Source organism: Narcine bancroftii, chromosome 14 (assembly GCF_036971445.1).
Source record: "Narcine bancroftii isolate sNarBan1 chromosome 14, sNarBan1.hap1, whole genome shotgun sequence".
NCBI lineage: Eukaryota > Metazoa > Chordata > Chondrichthyes > Torpediniformes > Narcinidae > Narcine > Narcine bancroftii.
The window spans coordinates 2,760,299-2,782,167 of NC_091482.1; the positions used below are offsets into that span (position 1 = coordinate 2,760,299).

At 50.3% G+C, this 21,869-nt stretch overlaps 2 protein-coding genes across 9 annotated transcripts in view; both read left to right on the forward strand.

Moving 5' to 3' along the window:
- Window positions 1-10: 10 nt before the first annotated feature.
- Window positions 11-12,329, forward strand: LOC138749808 (protein phosphatase 1D-like). Its single transcript, XM_069911688.1, has 6 exons — window positions 11-390; window positions 4,844-5,090; window positions 5,287-5,411; window positions 8,057-8,247; window positions 9,328-9,567; window positions 10,486-12,329. Exons 1-6 carry the CDS (start codon window positions 63-65, stop codon window positions 10,915-10,917), a joined length of 1,563 nt encoding a protein of 520 aa, XP_069767789.1. The 5' UTR covers window positions 11-62; the 3' UTR covers window positions 10,918-12,329.
- A 3,177-nt stretch (window positions 12,330-15,506) lies between these two features.
- bcas3 (BCAS3 microtubule associated cell migration factor) overlaps window positions 15,507-21,869 on the forward strand; it is a 728,081-nt gene continuing 721,718 nt past the window's right edge. For 4 of the 8 annotated variants that reach the window (XM_069911284.1, XM_069911287.1, XM_069911288.1 and 1 more), the window contains exon 1: window positions 15,509-15,884. The gene's annotated coding sequence lies outside the window, so the exon portion shown is untranslated. Of the gene's footprint in view, window positions 15,919-21,869 lie in introns of all 8 variants that reach the window. The other 4 variants (XM_069911281.1, XM_069911285.1, XM_069911282.1 and 1 more) reach the window with 3 other exon arrangements.

Consider the following 21,869-nt stretch of genomic DNA (forward strand, 5'->3'; position numbering starts at 1 on the left):
GGAGGTAAACAATACCCGGCGGCGGACTGGGGCGGAGAGGCGGCGGGACCGGCACCGCGGCGATGGCCGCCCACAGCCTCTTCTCGCTGCGGGTTAGCGTGCACTCGGACCAGGGCGGCCGCAAGTACATGGAGGACGTGACCCAGGTGGTGCTGGAGCGCGGGCCGGACGAGGACGAAGCCGAGCAGGCCCGGCGGCCGCGGCCTGGCGTGGCCTTCTTCGCCGTGTTCGACGGTCACGGCGGGCGGGAGGCGGCAGTGTTCGCCCGGGACAACCTGTGGCCTTGCATCAAGAAGCAGCGGGGCTTCCTGTCCGAGGACCCCGAGGAGTTCCGCGGCGCCATCCGCAAGGGCTTCATCGCCTGTCACTACGCCATGTGGAAGCAGCTCCGTGAGTGGCGAGGAGCGAGCGGGGCGAGTCAGCGGCCAGAGGCCGGCTTCAGCCTCCCCGGGTCCGCGGGGCCACTGTAAACCGTGCCCCTCCCCGTCTCCGGCCTCCCCGGGTCCGCGGGGACACTGTAAACCGTGCCCCTCCCTGTCTCCGGCCTCCCCGGGTCCGGGGGCCACTGTAAACCGCCCTCTCCCGCCCCGGGATCCGGGGCCACTCGAACTCTGCCCCTCCCGTCCCGACTGCATCAGCCCCGCAAGCCCCGGGCTGCCTCCCTGCGGCTTGGGGTGGTCCTGGCCGTTTCAGGCGCGGGAGGGCTCAATTCGGCTGTAAAACCCCCGCCCCCGTCCTGAACGTTTCAGGTAGGGAGACCTCCTTTACTTGGTGCTGTAATCGGGAGCGATCCCGGAGCGTCCGCTCAACGCCGCACCCAGAGGCTGCTTTCCAAGGCGCTCAAAAGACGGCGGCGAGATTCAGAATCCGAATTGGCCACTGAATTCGCCCTAAACCCCCGACTTGTTCAGGATTAAAGCGTTTAATGAATACTCGCGATCGGGAGCCCTTTGAAGGCGCATCGAATGACCTCGGCTTTAATGGGATTAAAGTGTGAGAGCGTTGATATTGTGGAAGGGTGGGTCGGTTCGAAGTGTTTTACTCCGGGTTACAGCCCAGTTGAAGAGCTCGTTCACTCCGGGTCACAGCCCAGTTGAAGAGCTCGTTCACTCCGGGTCATAGCCCAGTTGAAGAGCTCGTTCACTTCGGTTCACACCCAGTTGAAGAGCTCGTTCACTCCGGGTCACAGCCCAGTTGAAGAGCTCGTTCACTCCGGGTCACAGCCCAGTTGAAGAGCTCGTTCACTCCGGGTCCCAGCCCAGTTGAAGAGCTCGTTCACTCCGGGTCCCAGCCCAGTTGAAGAGCTCGTTCACTCCGGGTCCCAGCCCAGTTGAAGAGCTCGTTCACTCCGGGTCCCAGCCCAGTTGAAGAGTTGAAGAGCTCGTTCACTCCGGGTCACAGCCCAGTTGAAGAGCTCGTTCACTCCGGGTCCCAGCCCAGTTGAAGAGCTCGTTCACTCCGGGTCCCAGCCCAGTTGAAGAGCTCGTTCACTCCGGGTCCCAGCCCAGTTGAAGAGCTCGTTCACTCCGGGTCACAGCCCAGTTGAAGAGCTCAGTGCTGGGGAAACAGAGGGTAGGTCCCGTGTTTAAAAACTCCACGCTGGAGGGTGGTCAGTCTCCAGGCGGTTGCTCTCCGCGGCCTGAGTGACCGGGCCGTGGACACTGACCCGTGGAACCGGTCACATTCCTGATCGAACCCCGATCCCCCTTCAAACCCGCGGGCAGCTAAATTGACAGCGCGCTCGACCCTTCAGCTGCCCGGTGGCGGGGCGGGCGGCGGCCCCATTGGTCCGTCGGAGAGCGGCGCGCGGTGACGTCACGGTGCGGGGCATGGGAGTTGCCGCTGCTAGGCGACGGCTGAGTTGCAACAGTCGGGGAGGGGGGGGAATCCCCGCCATGGGGCAGAAGGGACCGTCAAGGGGTTCCCTGGCCAATGTTCCGGGACTATTTTCCCTGCCTAGGCTGAGGCATGGCCAGACAGAGGTTTATAACATCATGAGGGACAAAGGTGGGGAGGGTGAGATGGCCAGTTGCATGCAGAATTGGCTTGACGGTAGGAGCCAGAGCATGTATTACTTGGATTGAGGGCCTGGCCTGTGAGCAGTGATGTGCTGCAGGGATCAACGTTCAAGGTGGGGACCCTTTATGGTGCCAGAGAATCAGAATTTATTGCTGTGGGCTTGTCAAGAAATGTTATGCAGCAGTATTATACTTGCAAATAGTGCTATAAATTGCTTAAAACACTAAAGCCTGCAACACTGAAGTAAAAACAATGCTGGAGAAGGGGGTGAAACACGAAAGCCTACAGACACTGTGATTGTAATAAAACACAAATTCTGGAGGAACTCTGCTGGTCTCTCTGACCATGGGAAACCACTTTGCTACATCTACTCTGTCCAGACTGTTCAACATTCAAAATGGTTCTATGAGGCCCTCTCTCTCTTCTCAACTCCAAGGAGTCCAGTCCAAGAGGTGTCAAATGTTCCTCATCTGCTTCATTCCACAATTTGATTCAATGTCAGCACATCCTTTCTTAAATAACGGGCTCAAAACTGTACCCCATGTCCTTCACCGGTGCCTAATAAAGCCTTGACATCACATCCATGCTCTTAAGTCCAAGCCCTCTCAAAATAAATGCCAATATTGCATGTGCCTTCTTTATCACCAACTCAACCAGGCTGTTTACCTTTAAGGTGTCCTGCACGAGGACTCCCAGGTCCCTTAGCATCTCCAGATTTTGAATCTTCTCCCCATCCAAATAATAGTCTGCCCTTTTATTCCTTCCACCACTACATATTGTATTTAATTTGACAGTTCTCCTAATCCAAGTCTCTCTGTTTCCTCATCTGCAAAATTGGCCACACAGCCATTTATTCTGCAATTTAAATCACTGACATACAACATAAAAAGAAGCTGCATCAAGGCAGACCCTCTGGACCCCACTGGAAGATAGCTAACATGTATAGGATCCCCTTATTCTCACTCTGTCTCCTGCTGATCACCCAATGCTTTACCCACACTGGTATCTTATCTGTAATTCCATGGGCTCTCATCTTGTTAAGCAGTTGTTGTGATTTGATAGATTAAACCAAGGTAGAACTTGCATGGTGAATGGTAGGATCCTGGAGAGGACTGTAGAAAAGAGGGACTTGTGGCTCTAGATCCATAGATCCATGAAAGTGGTGAAGGCAGGGAGATGGTAACTTTTTCATAGAAAGGGTGATGGGTTTCTAGTGTGAGGTGGTGGGATCGGGTACAGTTGTAAAGTTTAAAAGTCATTTGGACAGACATTCATTTGAATAGAAAAGATTTAGGAGAATTTTAGACTTGCATAAAGCACGGTAACAGGCCCTTTCGGCCCACATGCCCATGCCACCCAATTACACCCAATCGGCCTACAGACCCTGATACATTTTCTTTTGAATTTTGAATTTATTTTTTTTCAAAAATTATACATTGTGATATTTTTAATATACAATATATTTAATAGTTTTTTTCTCACAAGCTCAACAAATAAAACAGTCCCTCCCTTACCCCCCCACCCTTACATTTAGATCTATTCACCGTCAGAGCTTGCATATATTTTAAGTATATAGAGTACAGTTGGGGAAACTGTTTCTCAGGTACATTTTCGAACGGTGGAAAGAAACTGTTGTTGGTGGGGGGGGGGGGGAACCCACACAGACATGGGGGGAACGAACAAACTCCTTACAGACAGCGCTGTATTTGAACCTCGATCTTGATTGCTGGCACTTTCTCAGTGTTGCACTCACTGATACACTAACCATGCTGCCCTAATGGCAAATGGCCTCTGTCTCACCCTTCCAAAACTCTCCTCTTCAAACTTTCCCTGTAGTAACTTGCCTCAGTCCTAATGACGAATTTTGGCTCGAAATATCTCCCAGTGATATGGCTTGACCCGCTTAGTTCCTCCAGCAGATTGTGTTTGGCTTCAGATGCCAGTACTTGCCGTCAATGAGACTAGTTCAGCAAGTCACCTTGGAGCGACCAAGGTTCCCTGCTGCACAGCTGCACAACTGTGACACGATGAACAGGAAGGACCTGTTTCCCTGGTGGAGTCATCACGGACAAGCCTGACTGCTACCATTCAGAGAATAGTTTGCAGTGAGGGCAGAAACCTCAACATTTATAAATAATTGAATGAACATTTGATGACTTCAGGGCCGAGGCTGCACTCTTAAAAACTACGTGATGGAAGCAACATAAACCTCTGTTTCTTCCTGATGTTGGCAGCCAGGGTCAAATAGTCAATATACTACATATCTATGATTCTGTGAATGAGATAGAACCATAGAACGTTGCAGAACAGAAATGAGCCCTTTGGGTCTCCTTGTCCATGCCAAACTAATATTCTCCCTGACCTGCATCCCCAACCTTAGCCTTCCCATACAAGGGTATACAGTACTGGTGGGGATGTGTCTGTCACTGTTTAACACCACGTTGCAGTAGGGGACAGGTCTGTCCCTGTTTAACACTAGGGTACAGTACTGATGGGGACAGGTCTATCACTGTTTAACACCAGGGTACATTACTAGTGGGGATGGGTCTGTCACGGTGTAACATTGGGGTACAGTACCCCACTTGCCCAACTAGACTGGTGACCTCAGCTGTTAAAATCTGAGCCCAGTGTTTGGTGGAACCTGTTCATAACTCTGTGTGACGTACACTTTCTCGTGTCCTTGTTCTATCTTTGGGATCAAGGATTGGGACCTGTTCTGAAGTCACTGCCTAGTTAACACAAGGGTTAGGGTTTGGGGGGTTGGCCAGTGGCCTTTGTGTACACCCGACAACTCCACCTCACTGTTCTTTGCTCTGCTTTGCAGCTGACTGGCCAAAGACCCTGACTGGATTGCCCAGCACGTCTGGCACCACTGCCAGCGTGGTGATCATCTGCCGGGACAAGATGTATGTGGCACATGTGGGCGACTCTGGTGTGGTGCTGGGGGCACAGGGCAGCCCACCCCTAGGCCAGGGTCAGAGCGAGGGACCCGTCCACGCCCTGGAGGTGACGCAGGATCACAAGCCAGAGCTCCCCAAGGAGAAGAAGCGGATCGAGGGACTGGGAGGGAGGTAAGTTCGGGGTGAGGAGCTGACTGAGGGAATTGGTGCAGTTGGGAGGGGCTGGAGTGAATGTAACTGAGGATGGGGGTTTGAAGCCACACAGGATTACAGACGACCCCCCCCTCCCCCCCCCCCACACCTGGGCAGGGTTTTCTTCCCCTCTCTCTCCTGCCCCTCACTGCTTTGTTGCCTGTCCCCTCCACAGTGTCATCAACAAATCAGGAGTGAACCGGGTGGTGTGGAAACGACCCCGTCTGACACACAACGGGCCTGTGCGGAGGAGCACCGTCATTGACCAAATCCCCTTCCTGGCGGTGGCCAGGGCCCTGGGTGAGTTTCCCGAGGAGGTTGGGATGGATGGAAGAAGATGTGGAGCAGGTTTGCAGAGGGGCAGGTGATGGGATGAATGTTGGGAGTTGGAGATTTGTGCCTGCTGGATGTTGCGCGAGTTGATATGTATAAATGTACTTGCTGCAGATACACACAATGTTATTAACTACTATTGTGTAAATTAAATTAGCATAATACACTCTAAGACTGTAAAAGGATAATTAAATTAATACTCGCAGTTGCAGTTAATGCAAGTGATGTTTAGGTAGTGCAGATATGGTAGTTTCTGGTTTGGGTAGTGTGGAGAGATTTAGATGGCAGCTTGCTGTTGGATTTAAATCTCTTTGCAAACTTGGAGGTACTGGACTGCATGGTGAACCTCTGGAATTTGCTACCATGGGTGGCTGTGGAGTCCAAGTTGTTGGGTGTGTTTAAGGCAGAGATTGATGGGTATCGGTATAGTCAAAGGTTATTTTTACATTTTTAATTTAAACAAAAATAGACAGAGCACAGGAAACTGGCCCTTTTTCCCACGAGCCTGTGCTGCCCCATTACACCTATTGACCTACAATCCCTGGTAATTTTTTTTTTGAACAATGGGAGGAAGCCGGAGCATCTGGAGAAAACGCACACACATAAGGGGAGAACGTACAAACTCCTTACAGAGAGCGCAGGATTTGAACCCCTGTCTTGATCCCAAGGCACTCTAACGGCGTTGCGCTAACTGCTAGAGTAAACGTGCCACCCTTATGGGGAGAAGGCAAGGGAGTGGGGCTGAATGAGAGAATTGATTAGCTCATGATGGAATAGCAGAATGGACTCGACAGACCAAATGGCCTATTGCTCCGATATCTAATGGTATCAGCGAGAACGTTGTGATCAGGGTGAGGGAGATGTTTTATGATGTTGGCTGCCTTCTTGAGGCAGCATTTCATGTAGATGTTTTCAGTAAACGGGAGGTCGGAGCCAGTGATGGGCCTCAACTAGGTTTACTACTTTCTGAATCCTTTGATGTTCTGAACACCTGAGTTTCCAAAGCAGGCCGTGATCCAACCAATCGGTATACGTGCCACAGTTCACCTACAGAAGTTCAATAGGAATTCTTTTACAACCCAACTTCCCCCAGAATCAGAAACACCACTCTCCAGCACCTCTTGCCGTGAAGACAAGAGTACGGAAACAGGCCCTTCGGCCCAGTGTCTGTTCTCCTATTGTACCCCTCTAAGCTGTTCCCATCTACTTGCATGGGCAGTCAGACTGTTGGTGGGAGTGACCCTTCTCACCTGACGATGAATGAGGCTAACTGCCTGGCTCACAGGCTGGGGGGGGGGGGTGTGGGAGCAGGCATTTCTCCCCCTCGCTTATGTTGTCCTTGTGGCAGGTGGGGGGGTGGAGGGATGCCACAGTGTCACTCTGACCTTGTCCATCCCTTCATTGGCCTGGGTAACACCATGTAGTGCCAACCCTGTGACCCTCTTGCAGCTGGAACATCCAGTGCATTATCTATTGTCATATCCCACTATGTGGGGGTGGCATAGTTAGCCCAACGCCTTTACAGTCCCATCAGTGGACTGGGATTCGAATCCCACACTGTCTGTAAGGAGTTTGTACATTCTCCCCATTTCTGCATGGGTTTCCTCCCGGGGCTCTGGTTTCTTCCCACCCTTCAAAATGTACTGGATTGTAACGTAATTGGGGAGCATGGACTCATGGGCCAGAAGGCCCTGTGACCCTGTAACTGTGCTTATGTCTGAAATTTAAATAGACATGCCCCAAAATTGTTGCTTGCTGCAGCCACACGGGTACGTAGGGTGCACCAGCTTCTCTTAAGTTACTGAGACCTCAGCACCAATATGAGTGATGTAAAATCTTGCAACCAGGAAAGGACCTGTTTTCAGTGAAACACAAAGTCTGCAGATGCTGTGATTGTAGTTTAAATAAAAACAGAAAAATGATCTATCAGTGTCCATAGGAGGTAAAGATATATTACCAGCATTTCAGGCCTAAGGCCCTACTCAAGGTATAAGTAAAAAGCAGGCAGGCATCTGAATTAAAATGCTGGGAGGAGGAAAGAAAGAGCAGGAGAGGAGATAATTGGACATAGATGGAAGGATAAGAGAGGAAAGGCGAGAACATCCATACATCTCTTTTCCTCGAGCTGTTTCTCTCTCTTCCCTTTTCCATCTGTCTCCCTTTCCACCAACCCTACATTCACGGAACCACCTTCTCTCTGATCAATTCTTACCTTTTTCTCTCCTATTCAAGTCCAATTCTGACCCTTTGCCTGTTGGTCTGTGCTCTTTGCCCCACTCTTTCTTTCCTTTACCCCAGCCTTTTAATTCAGGCACCGGCCTGCTTTTTACTCAAACTTTGAAGGGCTCTGGCCCGGAACGTTGGTAATACATCTTTACGTCCCATGAGACCGGCTGAGTTTCTCCAGCATTTCTCCGTCTTTACCAAGGACCTGTTTATGGGTACTTTCTGTTTCTAATTAGCCACCAAAATTTCTGCCCACCACGGGTACGGGGATGTACTAACAGCATGTTCCAATGGGCTGAGCTGCAGGTTGGGTTGGGTTTGGTGATGAGGAGGGGGCTATGTCCCAGTTGTTGGCCTGACCGATCCCTTCTTGTCTTCTCTTGCAGGAGATCTGTGGAGTTACGATTTTTACAGTGGCAAGTTTGTGGTCTCGCCAGAACCAGACACAAGCGTCCACACCATCAACTGCCGAGACCACAAGTACATCATTCTTGGCAGTGATGGGCTGTGGAACATGATCCCTGCCCAGGACGCAGTCACCATCTGCCACGACAACGAGGACAGGAGGCGATTACTGGTGAGATACTGGGCCCCTCTCCCCACCCACCACATCCTTGACCTGCCCCACAGAACTGCATCTTCTCGGTCAACCTCGATAATGAGTTTGTCATACACATTGCACAATGTACATCTGCATCAAAATACTTGCATGCTGCAGCCGAACAGGTGCTTTGTCAAAATAATAACTGCAATTACACAGTAAAACCCCTGGTATCTGGCACTGTTCGCTTGAGATTCTGTGTTGCATGATGGCGAGACTCGCCAATTTTAATGCTTTGGACGCCATGTCCCTGTTTTTCGGGACTACCAACAAGTATATATACTCTGTGTTCCAGTTTTCTGGGACTGGTTTTATACCTAACCCACCACCTGGTTCATACTGTAGTTTACCCATGGACCCAACCATTGGCTGTACTTTAATACTGTAAAAGTTTACCCATAGTTTCAGTCCAGAGTATTTTCCTTGATGTTTTTACCAGTTGCTTCAATTCTGAATAACAGGGGTTTTACTGTCATTGAATTAAAAAGAGACAATAAGTACGAGATTTGAGATGGGACATAAAACTTGAGAGCACAAGACCCAAAAGTAAAAATGAATCACCACTCTTCACCAGTCATAATTGGTTATTCAAGTTCAGGTTTATTGGGGCAAGGTGCACGGATCAAGGTTGTTTTGCAAGCAGTCCAGTTAGACATCTTGAACATAGTACAGCAAGTAAGACACAGTACTAAAGAGTTATAGAGAGAGAGATCAGCTGGGAAAGAGCAAAGGGAAAACATAATTTTACCATATTGGGGTTCATTCAAGAGTCTGATAATGGCAGGAAAGAAATTCGTGCGAGGGAGGCTTTATGGTGGGGGGGGGGGGGATGGAAGGAAGTGTGTCTGCTATGGGAAGAAGTCATGTTATGTTGGACATTCTTCAGAGGCAGTGGGAGTCCTTGAATCTGGTGGTGCATAACACTGGTTCTGGAGGGTGGGGTTGAAGAGAGTGTGGCTGGCGTGGGGGGTGCAGAGCCTCTGGTGTGGCGCTTGCTGCGGCGGGAGCTCATTGGGACTGTGGGCACCCAGCTAACATGGTTTTGTCTTCCGGCAGGAGGAGCCAGGATCCACAAGTGCTAGGCTACTGGTGAACCGGGCACTGGGCCGGTGGCGCCAGCGCATGCTGAGGGCAGACAACACCAGCGCCATGGTGATCTGCATTGACCCGCCCAGCCGCAGCTGCAGCCCGCTCTGTGCCGAGGAGCTGCGGCTTAAGCTGACTGGTGGCCCTGCGGGCCAGGCCAAAGAGTGCTGGCTGCAGCCACCGATGCCTTGCAACTCGCCGCAGCCCAAGGTACACCAGGGAGAGCCTTGCAATGGCACCTTCTCGCCCTCCCCTGGGCACCTGAGCCATTCTGCAGTTCCCTTCCTTGTCATTCCCCTCTTCCCTTCCCTGAACATCAGTCCCTTTCCCCTGTCCATCTGAACCATCCTCTGCTCCCACCCCTCTTTAAATGTCTGTCCCCTTCCCCCACCTACCTCATCCCTGAACTGTCCATCCCCTCCCACCCTCATACTACATCCCATCCCCTCTCCATTTCTCTGAACCGTCCATGCCCCCTTCCCTGAAATGTCTATCCCCTCCCCCAACTCACCCCCCCTTCCCCACCCCTGAACTGTCCAATCCCTTCTCCCATCCTGTTCCCAACCTGAACTGTCTTTTCCAATCACCCTTCCCCACTCTCTCCATCCCCTCCCTGTCCGATTCATTGCCCCCCCCAACCCAGAACACACCGTTGTGGTTGAGGCAATGGGTTGGGTGGCACAAGCTCCCTGGAGATGACAACCTTCTGTAGCAGCAGTTCCTGCTGGGTGCAGGCACTGCAAATATGAGTACAGAAGATGCCCCCACCCCACTGAGAACGAGCTGCCTGGCCCGGCCCTCAGTACAACCAGGCTGGGCTGTGCTCCTCTTTCCCCTCCCCTTTTCCCTGCTCCCACCCCATCCCCACCTGTCTGAGCTTGAGTCCTGGGAGGATAAAGCACCTCAAGCTGCTGATTCTGAGGGTTCGTGATGACCAGGGTCCTCACTGGTTCACTTGGTAGGAGGTGGGGGAAAATCCTCAGTGCCTCTCGTTTGGGGGGGGGGGGTGGGGGAAGCAGGTGCTGGGGACGGGTACCTGCCAGTTTCCTTGCAGGCACCCTAGGGTGGCAGCCAGACGGGATGCTGGATATTCCCCTGTTTCTGAATTTCCCTATCCTCTCCTGACAGGCTGCTGACGAGATGTCCCCAACTTGGTTTTGCTCCGGTTTCGTCCCTGTGCTGGCGAGGAGAGAGCCCTGGAGTGGCAGGAGCCCGCCGGCTGAGGTTGCCATGGCCACAGAGAACTTGGGAGGGCCAGCAACCCAGGCTGGGGACCGACGGAGGGGACCCTGGACGATGCGGCCTGGCTGGGATGGGGTCGGCGTTGGACTGAAGCGGACGCTGGAGGAGCTGAACGGGGCAGCCCCCTCCTCGGCCAAGAGACTGAAGGCAAGGGGGGGGCGAGGCAGTGCCGGAGGGGGCCCAGCCGGGACAAATCCTGGGGCCCCACCCAGGCGCAGGAACACAGACAAACAGGTGACACGGAGGAGCCTGAGGGGACAGCGCCGGCTGAGGAACGCTCTACTCCCCCAGCACAGGAAGACTATCTGCGTGTGCTAATGGAGGAGGGGGGCACATTGCTCTGGGTGGGGAAGGGAGGGGGGGATCGAGGCCTCGGGCTAAGGAAATAATTATTTTAAAAATCTGTAAAGAGAATGGAAAATGAGCATCTGCGTTTGACTTGGAGCGCCGCTGTGAGTACTGTTCACTCAGTTATCGTGCAAGGTTCCCTCTCTGGCCCGACTCCCAGTCAGCCGCTCACCCACAGTCACCAGGGAACATTGTCACCCCCCCACCCCCTCCCCCTGAAGTTTGGGAGGTGCATCGATCTGAGTGTCCAGGTTTGGTCTCTTTCCCCTCATTAGCCTCTTTGGTTGAGCCTGGAGATGAGGGTAGAGGTACCCCCTCTCTTCCACCACCACCCCCCCCCCACCCCCACAAAAAAAATTGTTGCCAGCTACTTTCATCGTCTATGTGATTGGAACCAATACTGGGTTCTTTTCATGCTGGTCTGAACTGTTCTCTGGGAGTCCCCACCTGCCATTAGCTGTGGCAACTCTGGCCAAATTGTGTGGTCTATCAGTGAGAGGGTGGATGGAGGAGTGGAGTGGGGCTGCAGACCAGGTCAGACTGGCCTCATCTCCACCTCCCACCTCCTTTTGCCAACCCCAGCCTTCTGATGAATCTGTTTTAACTCCTTTCTGCTTTTGCTTTTGTTTATTTTTAAGGTTGGAAATTTATACAGGAAGCAAATAATCTCAGCACAGAGAATAGATGTTTTAAATCAGTTTCCCAAGGGTCTTGGAGCCATTTTATTCCCGTATTAAGGCAGGCACTATTCGCCCTTCCTTTGTTTGAGAGACCTGCTGTCTGGGATTTCTTTTTTAACCAGTTGTGATTTTCTTTGGTCGGATGTTCTCATCAGGAGTACTTGTCCATTCACGCAGATGTTCCAAACCAATATACAGATATATCTTTTTGTTAAGCTGGCGCTGTGTGTGTGCATGTTTACATACTCTGTAGGTGTCCATGTGTGCGTGCCTGCATGTTCCTGTGATGTCTATGCTTTTGTGTGTGTCTCCCCACCTTCTCCTGTATGTGTGTGTGTACTTTTGTGTTCCTGTGTGTGTATCTGTATACTCCTGAGTGTGTGTGCCTCTTTTTCACAAGTGTCTGCGCACGCTTATGTGCGTGCTGCACACTTAGGTGCATGTGCGCGCTTGTGGGGGGGGAGGTGTGCGTGTGCGTGCCTTCAGTAAACGAGTGCTCAGGAACTTTGGTGTGGCTCCTACACAGATCCGGCACGAGGACCACAGACCCGTCTTCTAGGTACCTTGGCCATTGGCTGCTGTGCAGCCTTTCTGTTTGACCCCTGCTCCTTCCTAACTGACCAATCACTGGCCAGCCTTTTAAAATGTATTTGCATGTTTTTAAGTGCAAAAGGTGACCTGCTCGGTGGAGGGGGGGGGGGGGGGGGTGAGGGTGGGGGGGAGAGAGAGTGAGCAATGTGTCTGTCTGTAAAAAAAAAAATCACCACCTCTCGATGTACTCATCCTGAAAGCACCAAACAGTCTGATTTCTTCGTGACCCAACTGAGTTCCGGAGAGGCCGAATGGCCTCCTGTTCTTAACCCTGAGCTTGTAATTAATTCAGGGTGATGAAGAAATTAATCTTGTGGGTCTCGCCTCGTCCACTTGCTAAATCCTCCTTTATCACTGTGGGATCTTCACTCACAACCCCCTAATACCTGATGGTGCTGCTACAATTACAGATGGAGTTTTACTAATTTTGTATTAATATATATATGTGTATAGATATATATATTTGAAAGCTCTCGTTTCCAAGTATTAGTCCCTTGTTACTCCACTGTTTTGCTAAATAAAATGATGGCTCTTATCAATACCCATGTGTCCTCATCCTGTTGCCAGTGGGTTTCCTTCTGACGTGCGGGAAGCTGGGCTGCCTCTTTAGAGAGGGAGAGTGTGTGTCGTGGCCAGCTGGGGACCGATGGAGCCTTGGATGAGGTGAGTGCAGGGATTCACTGCCACCCCTTCCATCCCTGCTATGTCCATTTCACTTCCTCTCCTTTCCCCCAAATCACTGGATTCCTGTTGTTCTCATGAGCTGCCCTGTTCGATGGAACACCCTCTGTCTCCGTTTTCCCCCCCCCCACCCCATCCTATTTCAATTTAAGTTTATTGTCATCTGATTGCACAAGTGCAACCCGAGGAAACAGCGTTCTTAGTGCAAAACATGCAGACGTAACCAGACAAACAATATATATGCAGGACAGGTATTCATATGTACAAAATAATATTGTTTTGTAAATATGAGAGTCTCGGATGGTTCGTGTAAGCTGTTCCTTTGGTCGTTCAGGATTCTCACTGCGGGTGGGAAGAAGCTGTTCCTCAGCCTGGTGGTGCTGGCTCTGATCCTCCTGCATCTCTTTTCCAATGGGAGCAGCTGAAAGATGCTGTCTACAGGGTGGAAGGGGGGCCTTAATGACTGAGTGCCCTCTTCAGACAATGATCCTGGTAGATCACATTGATTGGAGGGTGGGTGATTCCAGTGATCCACTCTGCCACTCTTATGGTCCTGTGGATTGACCTCCGTTCCATTTCTCTGCAGCAACTGTACCACACTGGCCAGGACACTCTTGACCAAGCTCCAATAGAAGGTTGACATGATAGTGGCAGGTAACCTTGCCCATTTTTGTCTTCTCAGGAAGCACTGTGGTGCCTTCTTGACAAGTGAGGAGATGTGTGTCCATGATAGGTCTCTAAGTGACCACTGCAGAGTTGCTGATGTGTTGGGGTGCCACCCTGACAATAATAGCAAGTTTATCATCTGGCTGAACATATACAACCAGACGAACCAGCATTTCTCTGGACCACAGTGCTCACACACAATACTCAGCACATAATAATGACATAAATGCATAAAAAATATAAAATGTGTAAATGTTTTGGAATATACTAGTTTTATTTATAAGAGAACCAAGGTCACGGATGCAGTTCATCAATCTCACAGCCTGTGGAATGAAGCTATTTCCCAGCCTGGCAGTCCTGATTTTGATGCTCCTGTACCTCCTTCTTGATGGCAGTGGGTCAAAGATCCTGTGTGATAGTTGGTATGAGTCCTCAATAAAATTCCTTGAGCCCTATTTTGAGCAATGCTCCCAGTGAATCTCCTCAGTAGAGGAAAGGGCCACTTTAATGATTCTTTGTATTGACGATTGCTTGCCCTGCCTCAGACCTACCTTGGGCGCTGATGGCATGGAGTTTGCATGTTCTCCCTGTGGGATTCCACTGAATGCTCTGAGACTGAAGATAACAGGTCCATGCTCCAATCTCCTGCTGTGTTTGTGGCTTTTGCTTATCCCTCAGTTCAAAGTTACTGAAACAAATGATCTGTCTGCTATCACCCTGCAGTTTCTGGGAGTTTTCTTAGTGAGTTGATCTTTTAACCAATGTCTGCAGATCCAGGTTCAAGTGCAATACACAAACGTGTTTTGGGCCTGGGCCCTTCGCAAGGTAGAAGCAAAAACGGGCAGGTGTCTGAATAAAAAGGTTGGGGGGGTGGAGCGGTTGAATGTACAAAGGTCACACTGCTGAATTGCATTATTGAGGCTTGTAAAATAATGATCAACATGAGTTAGAAATATTGAAGAATAAATGTAGTCCTGAACAGTCCTGTGTTCCCTGGGGCTGTGGTCCATTGATATAAATGTCCGGAATTTGGATTTGCTTTGGAAACTTTCAATTGTAACAGAGCACTGAGAAAATTAAGTGGATGGTGAATTGAATTGAATGGTCAAGAGGAAATGGTGGAGGTGGTATTTCTGTTAACCCCCTCCCCTGGAGAGGTTTGTACATGAGGGCAGAGACATGTCAGCAAGGGGTTTGGTGATCTGTAATTCCACCACTCGGTCACCAGGGGTCATCCTGGTGACCTTGTCTCTAAAGCAGTCCAGATCTGCACTCCAGCCTTCCAGGTTGGTCTTGCAGAGAGAAAAGACCTCTTCGTGCACATTAAAGCTGTCTTATCCTCACACTGCTGGTGTGGTTATTGTCAGGACAAGGGGTACGGTGCAGAATTGAAGTGGTTGGCCATTGGCCATCCCTGTCACTGCTGTGGTCAGAGCAAAGATGCTCAGCGAAGCGATCTCCCAGTCTTCGCACCGTCTCTCTAATGTGGAGGAGGCCATGACGGGAGCACAGGATACAGTCAATCACCCTGGCGGGTCCACAAGTATTGTTGGGTGTTTAAAGGCGTGTTTGGGAGGAGGTGTGGGGGCATGTGGCAATTCCTGCCGCCGCCGCAGGGGAAGGGATGAGTGGACGAGGAAGTCACAGAGGGATGGTCCTGATGGAAGAATTGAGATGAACCACCTTGCTCAATGACCCGAAGGTGCAAGAACTGTTTTAATTGCAATTGCAACGATGGCCTGCACTCCATCACAAGCACCTTTCTGTAATTTAAAACAAGCTGGTCTTTGCACGTTTCCAGCCTTGACCCGTGTGACCCCCTGCCTGTTTCCAACATCCTCCGCTTCTTGCTCAATTGGATCAGGTCAAGGACGGCCATTTGGATGATTGACAGCCGGCGCGGGGCAAGGCTGCCACGTGCGCCATGTCCCGCCCCTGTCACGTGAGCCAGTGGGCGGGGCCGACACCGTTGATTGACGGCAGCCCCGGCGAGAGGTTGCTGAAAGACTCGCGAGGACTCGATGTAAACAAAACGAGGAGTCATCACGGGGCAGAGTCGGGCGTTTCTCCCCACGCCGTCGAGACGTGGCCTTTCCTCGATGGAGAAGGCGGAAAGGTGCATTGAGTGGAGATCGCTGAGGGGAAACGAAGGCCCGGCTTCTGTGGCGACACCGAGAAAGGCCCGCCCACATGACGCCGATTGGTAGATCGCCGTCAGCCAGAGAGTCGATCTGTCATCCGATTGGTTGCAGCGGCTGTCGTTCAAGCGGAGTCCCGGTCGGTGGCGGCCGTCGAGTGAAGCCGCTGAGGAGATCGCGGGTTCGTGACCCATTTTCTTTGAACGTGATTCCCGGTGTGTTGTGTGGAATGGCACACCGCTTGGGGAGGGGGGACATGGGGGACATGGAGGGAAAGGGGGCACGAGGGGGGGACATGGGGGACACGAGGGGGGGACGGGGGGATATGGGGGGAAAGGGGGTACATGGAGGGAAAGGGGGGGAGAGGGGGTGGGGACATGGGGAAAGGGGACAGGGGAGGGGACAGGGGAGGGTGAGGGGGAGGGGACTGGGGGTAAAGGGGCTGGGAGAGGGGAAAAGAGGAGGGCGGAGGGGACTGGGGGAAAGGGGATGGGAGGGGGAGGTGACGGGGGAAGGGGAGGGGACTGGGGGGAAAGAGGAGGGCGGAGGGGACTGGGAGGGAAAGAGGGGCGAGGGAAAGAGGGGCGAGGGAAAGAGGGGCGAGGGAAAGAGGGGCGAGGGAAAGAGGGGCGAGGGAAAGAGGGGCGAGGGAAAGAGGGGCGAGGGAAAGAGGGGCGAGGGAAAGAGGGGCGAGGGAAAGAGGGGCGAGGGAAAGAGGGGCGAGGGAAAGAGGGGCGAGGGAAAGAGGGGCGAGGGAAAGAGGGACGAGGGAAAGAGGGAACGAGGGAAAGAGGGGCGGGGGAGGGGAGGGGCGGGGGAGGGGAGGGGCGGGGGAGGGGAGGGGCGGGGGAGGGGAGGGGCGGGGGAGGGGAGGGGCGGGGGAGGGGAGGGGCGGGGGAGGGGAGGGGCGGGGGAGGGGAGGGGCGGGGGAGGGGAGGGGCGGGGGAGGGGCGGGGGAGGGGCGAGGGAGGGGGGAGGGAGGGGGGAGGGGCGAGGGAGGGGGGAGGGAGGGGGGAGGGAGGGGGGAGGGAGGGGCGAGGGAGGGGCGAGGGAGGGGACGGAGGGGCGAGGGTGCCCAGGGCTTGGCTCTCGTACCATCGGGAAGCCCACTGCCTTTGGCCGGTTCAGGGGTTCAGCCCGCCAGGGTATGGGGGGGGTATGGCCAGGTCCCACTGGAGCAGGGTAAACTGGTTCCCCCTCAGCATGCTTCGTGTGGCCGCGGTTGGCCCCTGCCCCTCGTCACTTCGGGCTACACAAGAGGCTGGATGGAGGTGCTGGAGGGACTCGGTGAGCTGGGATGAAGGCCATTTTTCTCCCACTGATGGTGCTCAACCGGTATCAGATTTTCCTCACCAATCTCTTGATTAACACTTCATTTTCTGTCCGGGGGCTCTTCAGCTCGATGGCATTAACATCGACTTCTCTGGTTTCTGCTAACATACTATCTGTTCCCCTTCCCTCTCCATTCACAGAGCCATCCTCCCTCCTCCCTCCCTCCCTTGCTTGCTGCTTATCCACCTTTGGTCCCTTTGGGACCGTGCTTCTCCTCCTGGCCTTTTTATTTGAACACCTGCTGATACCTTGCTCGTACCTTGATGAAGGGCTCAAGCCCAAACGTTGGTGATGTATCTTTGCTGTATAAAATACACTGTTTGACTTGCTAGGTTTTCCACAGTGTCTACAAACTTTTGTGTAAGCCTCTTTTATTGATATACCTTTCTAAATATCTTTGGAATATTAGTTGTCCCCTGGTTTACCCCTTGTACGATGCACCCATTATCCTGTGTGTGGATAGGGTACCATAACACATAGGAGCAGAAATATGCTCCAATTAATAAAAATAAACCTCTTTCTGACCACCTGGGTCCCCAGTCATCTGACCTTTCACACCAACCTACCATGCAGGGCCTTGCTAAAGTCCACATAAGACCATACAAGCCCATCGAGTCTGTCCTGCTATTCAATTATGAGCTGATTCATTTTCCCACAGCCCCACTCCCCTGCTGTCTCCCCATAACTTTGATGCTCTGGCTAATCAAGAGTCTACCTTAAATAGACCCCTCAACATCCATAGATTTACCACCTTCTATCAAAGGAAGTTCCTATGCACCTTTGTTCTAGTTGGACACCCTTCAATCCTGAAGTTGTGCCCTCTTGTCCTAGACTCTTTCATCAGGGGAAACAACATTTCTATATCTACTCTGTCCACGCCTTTCAACATTCAAAATGTTTTAATGATATCTCCTACTCATTCTCCTAAATTCCAATGAGTACAGGCCAAGAACAGTCAAATATTTCTTGTACGCCCTTCTCGTCACTTTTTAAATCTTTCTTCTCTCATCTTAAATCTGTGCACTGGAGTTTTTACATTCCCTGAGGAAAAGCTTATAACTATTAACTTTATCTATGGCCCTCATGACTTTACAAACTTCTATAAGCTCTCCCCTTAGCGTGCTTTGCTCCTTGGAGAAAAGTCCCAGCCTCTCCATCCTCCTGAACACCCAAGCCCACCATTCCTGTCAACATTCACTGAATCTTTGCTGCACCTTCTTCAGATTAATGATATCATTCTTATAGTTGCATGACCAGAACTGTATACAAAACTCTCAAGTGTGATCTCATTAACATCCTGTACAGTTGTAACATGGCGTCCTTGCTGCTTTACTTCATGTCCAGAGTGATGAAGGCGAATATTCCAATATTTTCTTCACCACTCTGTCTACTTTTATCACCACTTTCATGGAACAATGTACCTGTTTGCCCATTTTCTTTGTTCTATCTTACTCCTCAGGCCTTGCCATTCACTGTGGAAATCCAGTCCTGGTTTAACCTATTAAATTGCAATACCTTGCATTTGGCTAAGTTAAATGCCATCTGCCATTCTTGGGCCAATTGTCTCAGTTCATCTATCCTGCTATAATCTTCGATAACCTTCTTCACTCTCTGCTGCACCACCAATTTTGGTGTCATCCACAAACTTATTAGCCAAGGCTGCTCTCTCCTTGTGGTGCTCTCCTGGGATAGCACTGGGTAGAAGGACAGAGCTGTACTCTCCCTGGGGCTCTCTCCTAGGATGGCGCTGCACCCTCTCTGTGGATCTAATCTTGTTAATCAAGCATGATAATAACATGGAATATCAAATTCAATTTTACTTTGTGTTGCTGATAATGCACTACAGAACGATGGCAAAATCTTTATCTTCTAAAACAGGGCTTCCCAACCTGGGGTACATGTACCCTCAGTTCAGGGGGGTACATTGGGTCTGAGAGAATAACCACTACTGTACAATACATGGTGTAATCTGCAGTCAGATTGCACAATGTCATGTTTTTTTTTAAATCCTTAATTTTTAGGGTGACATGGGAACCTATAAAAATGCCTAAGGGGTACAGAGGAACAAAAAGGTTGGGAACCCCCTGTTCTAAAATAAGGGAAAGGCGCAGGAATAGGATGCTGCTTCAATCTAGAATGCAAATTTATCTTGTGTTGGTGCAAATCATTAAGAAGCTTAGTATGTATAAGAAAAGGCTTTACCTGTTGAGCCAATTCAGTCCTGGCACCACATGAAATATACTCCTATTATGGATTCTATTCTAACCACTGAAATAATGGAGAAAAATGTTATTGTCTTTGAGGATGAATGCAGATATGAACAGTATCTTCAGTTTGAGCTTGCTCTGTTATTGAGTTAGACCACAGACAATAGTTATTTCGACTCCATTTACCTATCTTAGTTTCATATTACTCAATGTTCTTGAACATTTCACTCTCATTATTAACATCACTCATTGTACCAGTGATTAGCATATATGCCATTGTTTAGGATAACTCTGTATAGGACAAACCCAGATTTTCCACCTAAAATGTATGTTTTGGGCTATAGTCTTTGTATAAGATGCCCCCCCCCCACCCCAAACAAAAAATCTGGCACCAGAGGATGCTTTTAAAAGAAAATCACAAAATTTTAATCCCAAATTACCCTGTAAAGGTTTTAATTTTATTAGCATATTTTAAAATAAACAATCATCGGCTCCTGTAACAGGCTGTTTAAAGCCTGCACAGAGGCGACAGCAGTCGGACTGGGCAGATGGACCCGTGGAGGACCGCTGAGATGTAATTGATAACAGGATATGCGCAAGATTGTGTCGGAGCCAGCAGGAAGATGGCAGTGGTGGTGAGACTGTTGTCAGTTCAGATTTTATACTTGGTGTATAAGATAACCCCTGATTTTGAGGTGACATTTTTAAAATTTGAGGATGGTCCAATATGCCGGCTTATGGGGACTTGTGCATTGGAGAAAGAATTCCTGATTTCCAATATTCTTTTGTGTTTTTTTTCTGAATTCCCTTTAAGTGATCTGACTTTGATTTTGAGAAAATTTTATTTTGAATTCCAATTTGTTTTTGCTTAATACTGCATTATTTACCTCGCTGGACAATTTTCCCATTATAAAGACTTGAGTCTAAATTTACACTGGAAATTGCCTCTGCAATTAGTTCAGCCTATAATTATACTTTCCTGCCAAGAGTGACGCTGTAGTTCATCAGGTTTACACTGCAAAAGAATCTGGTGTTAAATCTGCTGCATTTTGCTTTAGTTACTGTTTTAAATTGTATCAGTGTTGACAAAATAAGGATAGAATGTGTGGATTTAAAATTGGATTCCAGTGCCTCAGTAGGGGAGGTCCTTAATGAATACTTCAGTGTTCACCGGGGAGAGGGACCATGTCAAGCTTAAGGAAGGGGAAGATTTGGAGCTTCCATGATGGTGGGTAGTATAAAGGAAGGGGATGAGCCAGCGAACAGGATGGAGATTGAAAACTTGGCTAAATGGTGCACCAACAGCAACTTTGCACTCAATGTCATCAAAACTAAGGAGCTGATTGTTGACTTCAGGAAAGGAAAGCCAGAGGTTTACAATCCAGTGATCACTGGGGGATCAGAGGTGGAGACGGTGAGCAAATTTAGGTTTTTCCTGGACCCAGCGCACCAATGGCATCTTGAAGAAAGCACGTCAACGCCTCTATTTCCTCACGAGTTTGCAGAGATTTGGTACGACATCTGAAATGCTGCTTTCTAAAGAGTCTTAAATCTTTTTTTTAATTTAATCTGTCTTTTAATTTCACAAGAGGCATAGAAACCTCACCAAAGTTTCCTCAACTGGGGGTGTTCTGTCCGTTACTAGGACCCTGAACCAGTCTGTTGTTGCTCCCCCAGAGTCTGCAACACCTTGAGGCTGCTTCTGAACATGGGCGCTGCCATCTTGGGTCCAGACCCTGCGGTTCCCCCATATCCTTCTCACTATCAACAACCACAGCTTTTATGTCATTTGTAAACTTGCTAATCATATTTCGTATGTGATATGGAGCTTCTAGAATGTTCTGGACCAGTAGTGATCCCTGTAGGCAGAGAGCACTCCATTGTTCCTGATGATGCCATATAGATGGAAAGGTTTGGCAGTGTCAGGTGGTGAGTTGCGGGTTGTAGGATAATCAGGCTCTGATTAACTCTATCCGCTTGTAAGTGGTCCTGGGAATTAATGGTCAAACGGCCTTTAAAATACCTAGTGTGAAAGGAAAATCTTCTCAATGCTGGCATCAGATGACATCATCTCATGCCAGACATTGACTGCCTTGACCCCTAGTACAATCCCCGGCATCTGAAGATGCCGATGTTGCAATCAGGCAAGTGTGAAACAGGCAATTGCATTGTGTGATTGAAATGACCTAAGATTTGCATGAGTGCAGGAACGTGAAGGAAGAAAAGATTAAAATGAAGGTATAGACTTTGCCGTGGGAAAGTCGCAGTGGGGGGAAGAGAGAGAGAGAGGAAATAAATAGCAATAGCGGACAATTTTTAAACTGCTTGGGGAAGTTGGTAACACTATTGCACACAATCTATAAAGATCGTGGGAAAAAATGATGATGGACCTGACTTCCCAGAATGCTGTGTGGCAGAGAAACCCCTCCATGAGTGCCCTGTGCATACAACCGTGCACACAGCTTTTTCTCTGCCACATGAAATTCTGGAAAGGCAGGTCCACCATCGCTTTTTCCCCCACAGTATTTATAAATTATATGCAATAGTGCTACCAGCTTTCCCACGGTGTATAAATTGTGTGCTACCACAGCACTACCAACTTTCCCAAGCTGTTTAAAAATTGTCCG

Excerpts from the sequence above, each read along its gene's own strand:
- LOC138749808 (XM_069911688.1), top strand. The coding sequence starts at position 63 with ATGGCCGCCCACAGCCTCTTCTCGCTGCGGGTTAGCGTGCACTCGGAC. Across the intron at positions 5,091-5,286 it reads ATCGAGGGACTGGGAGGGAG|TGTCATCAACAAATCAGGAG; the intron begins GTAAGTTCGGGG and ends TCCCCTCCACAG. Across the intron at positions 8,248-9,327 it reads AGGACAGGAGGCGATTACTG|GAGGAGCCAGGATCCACAAG; the intron begins GTGAGATACTGG and ends GTCTTCCGGCAG.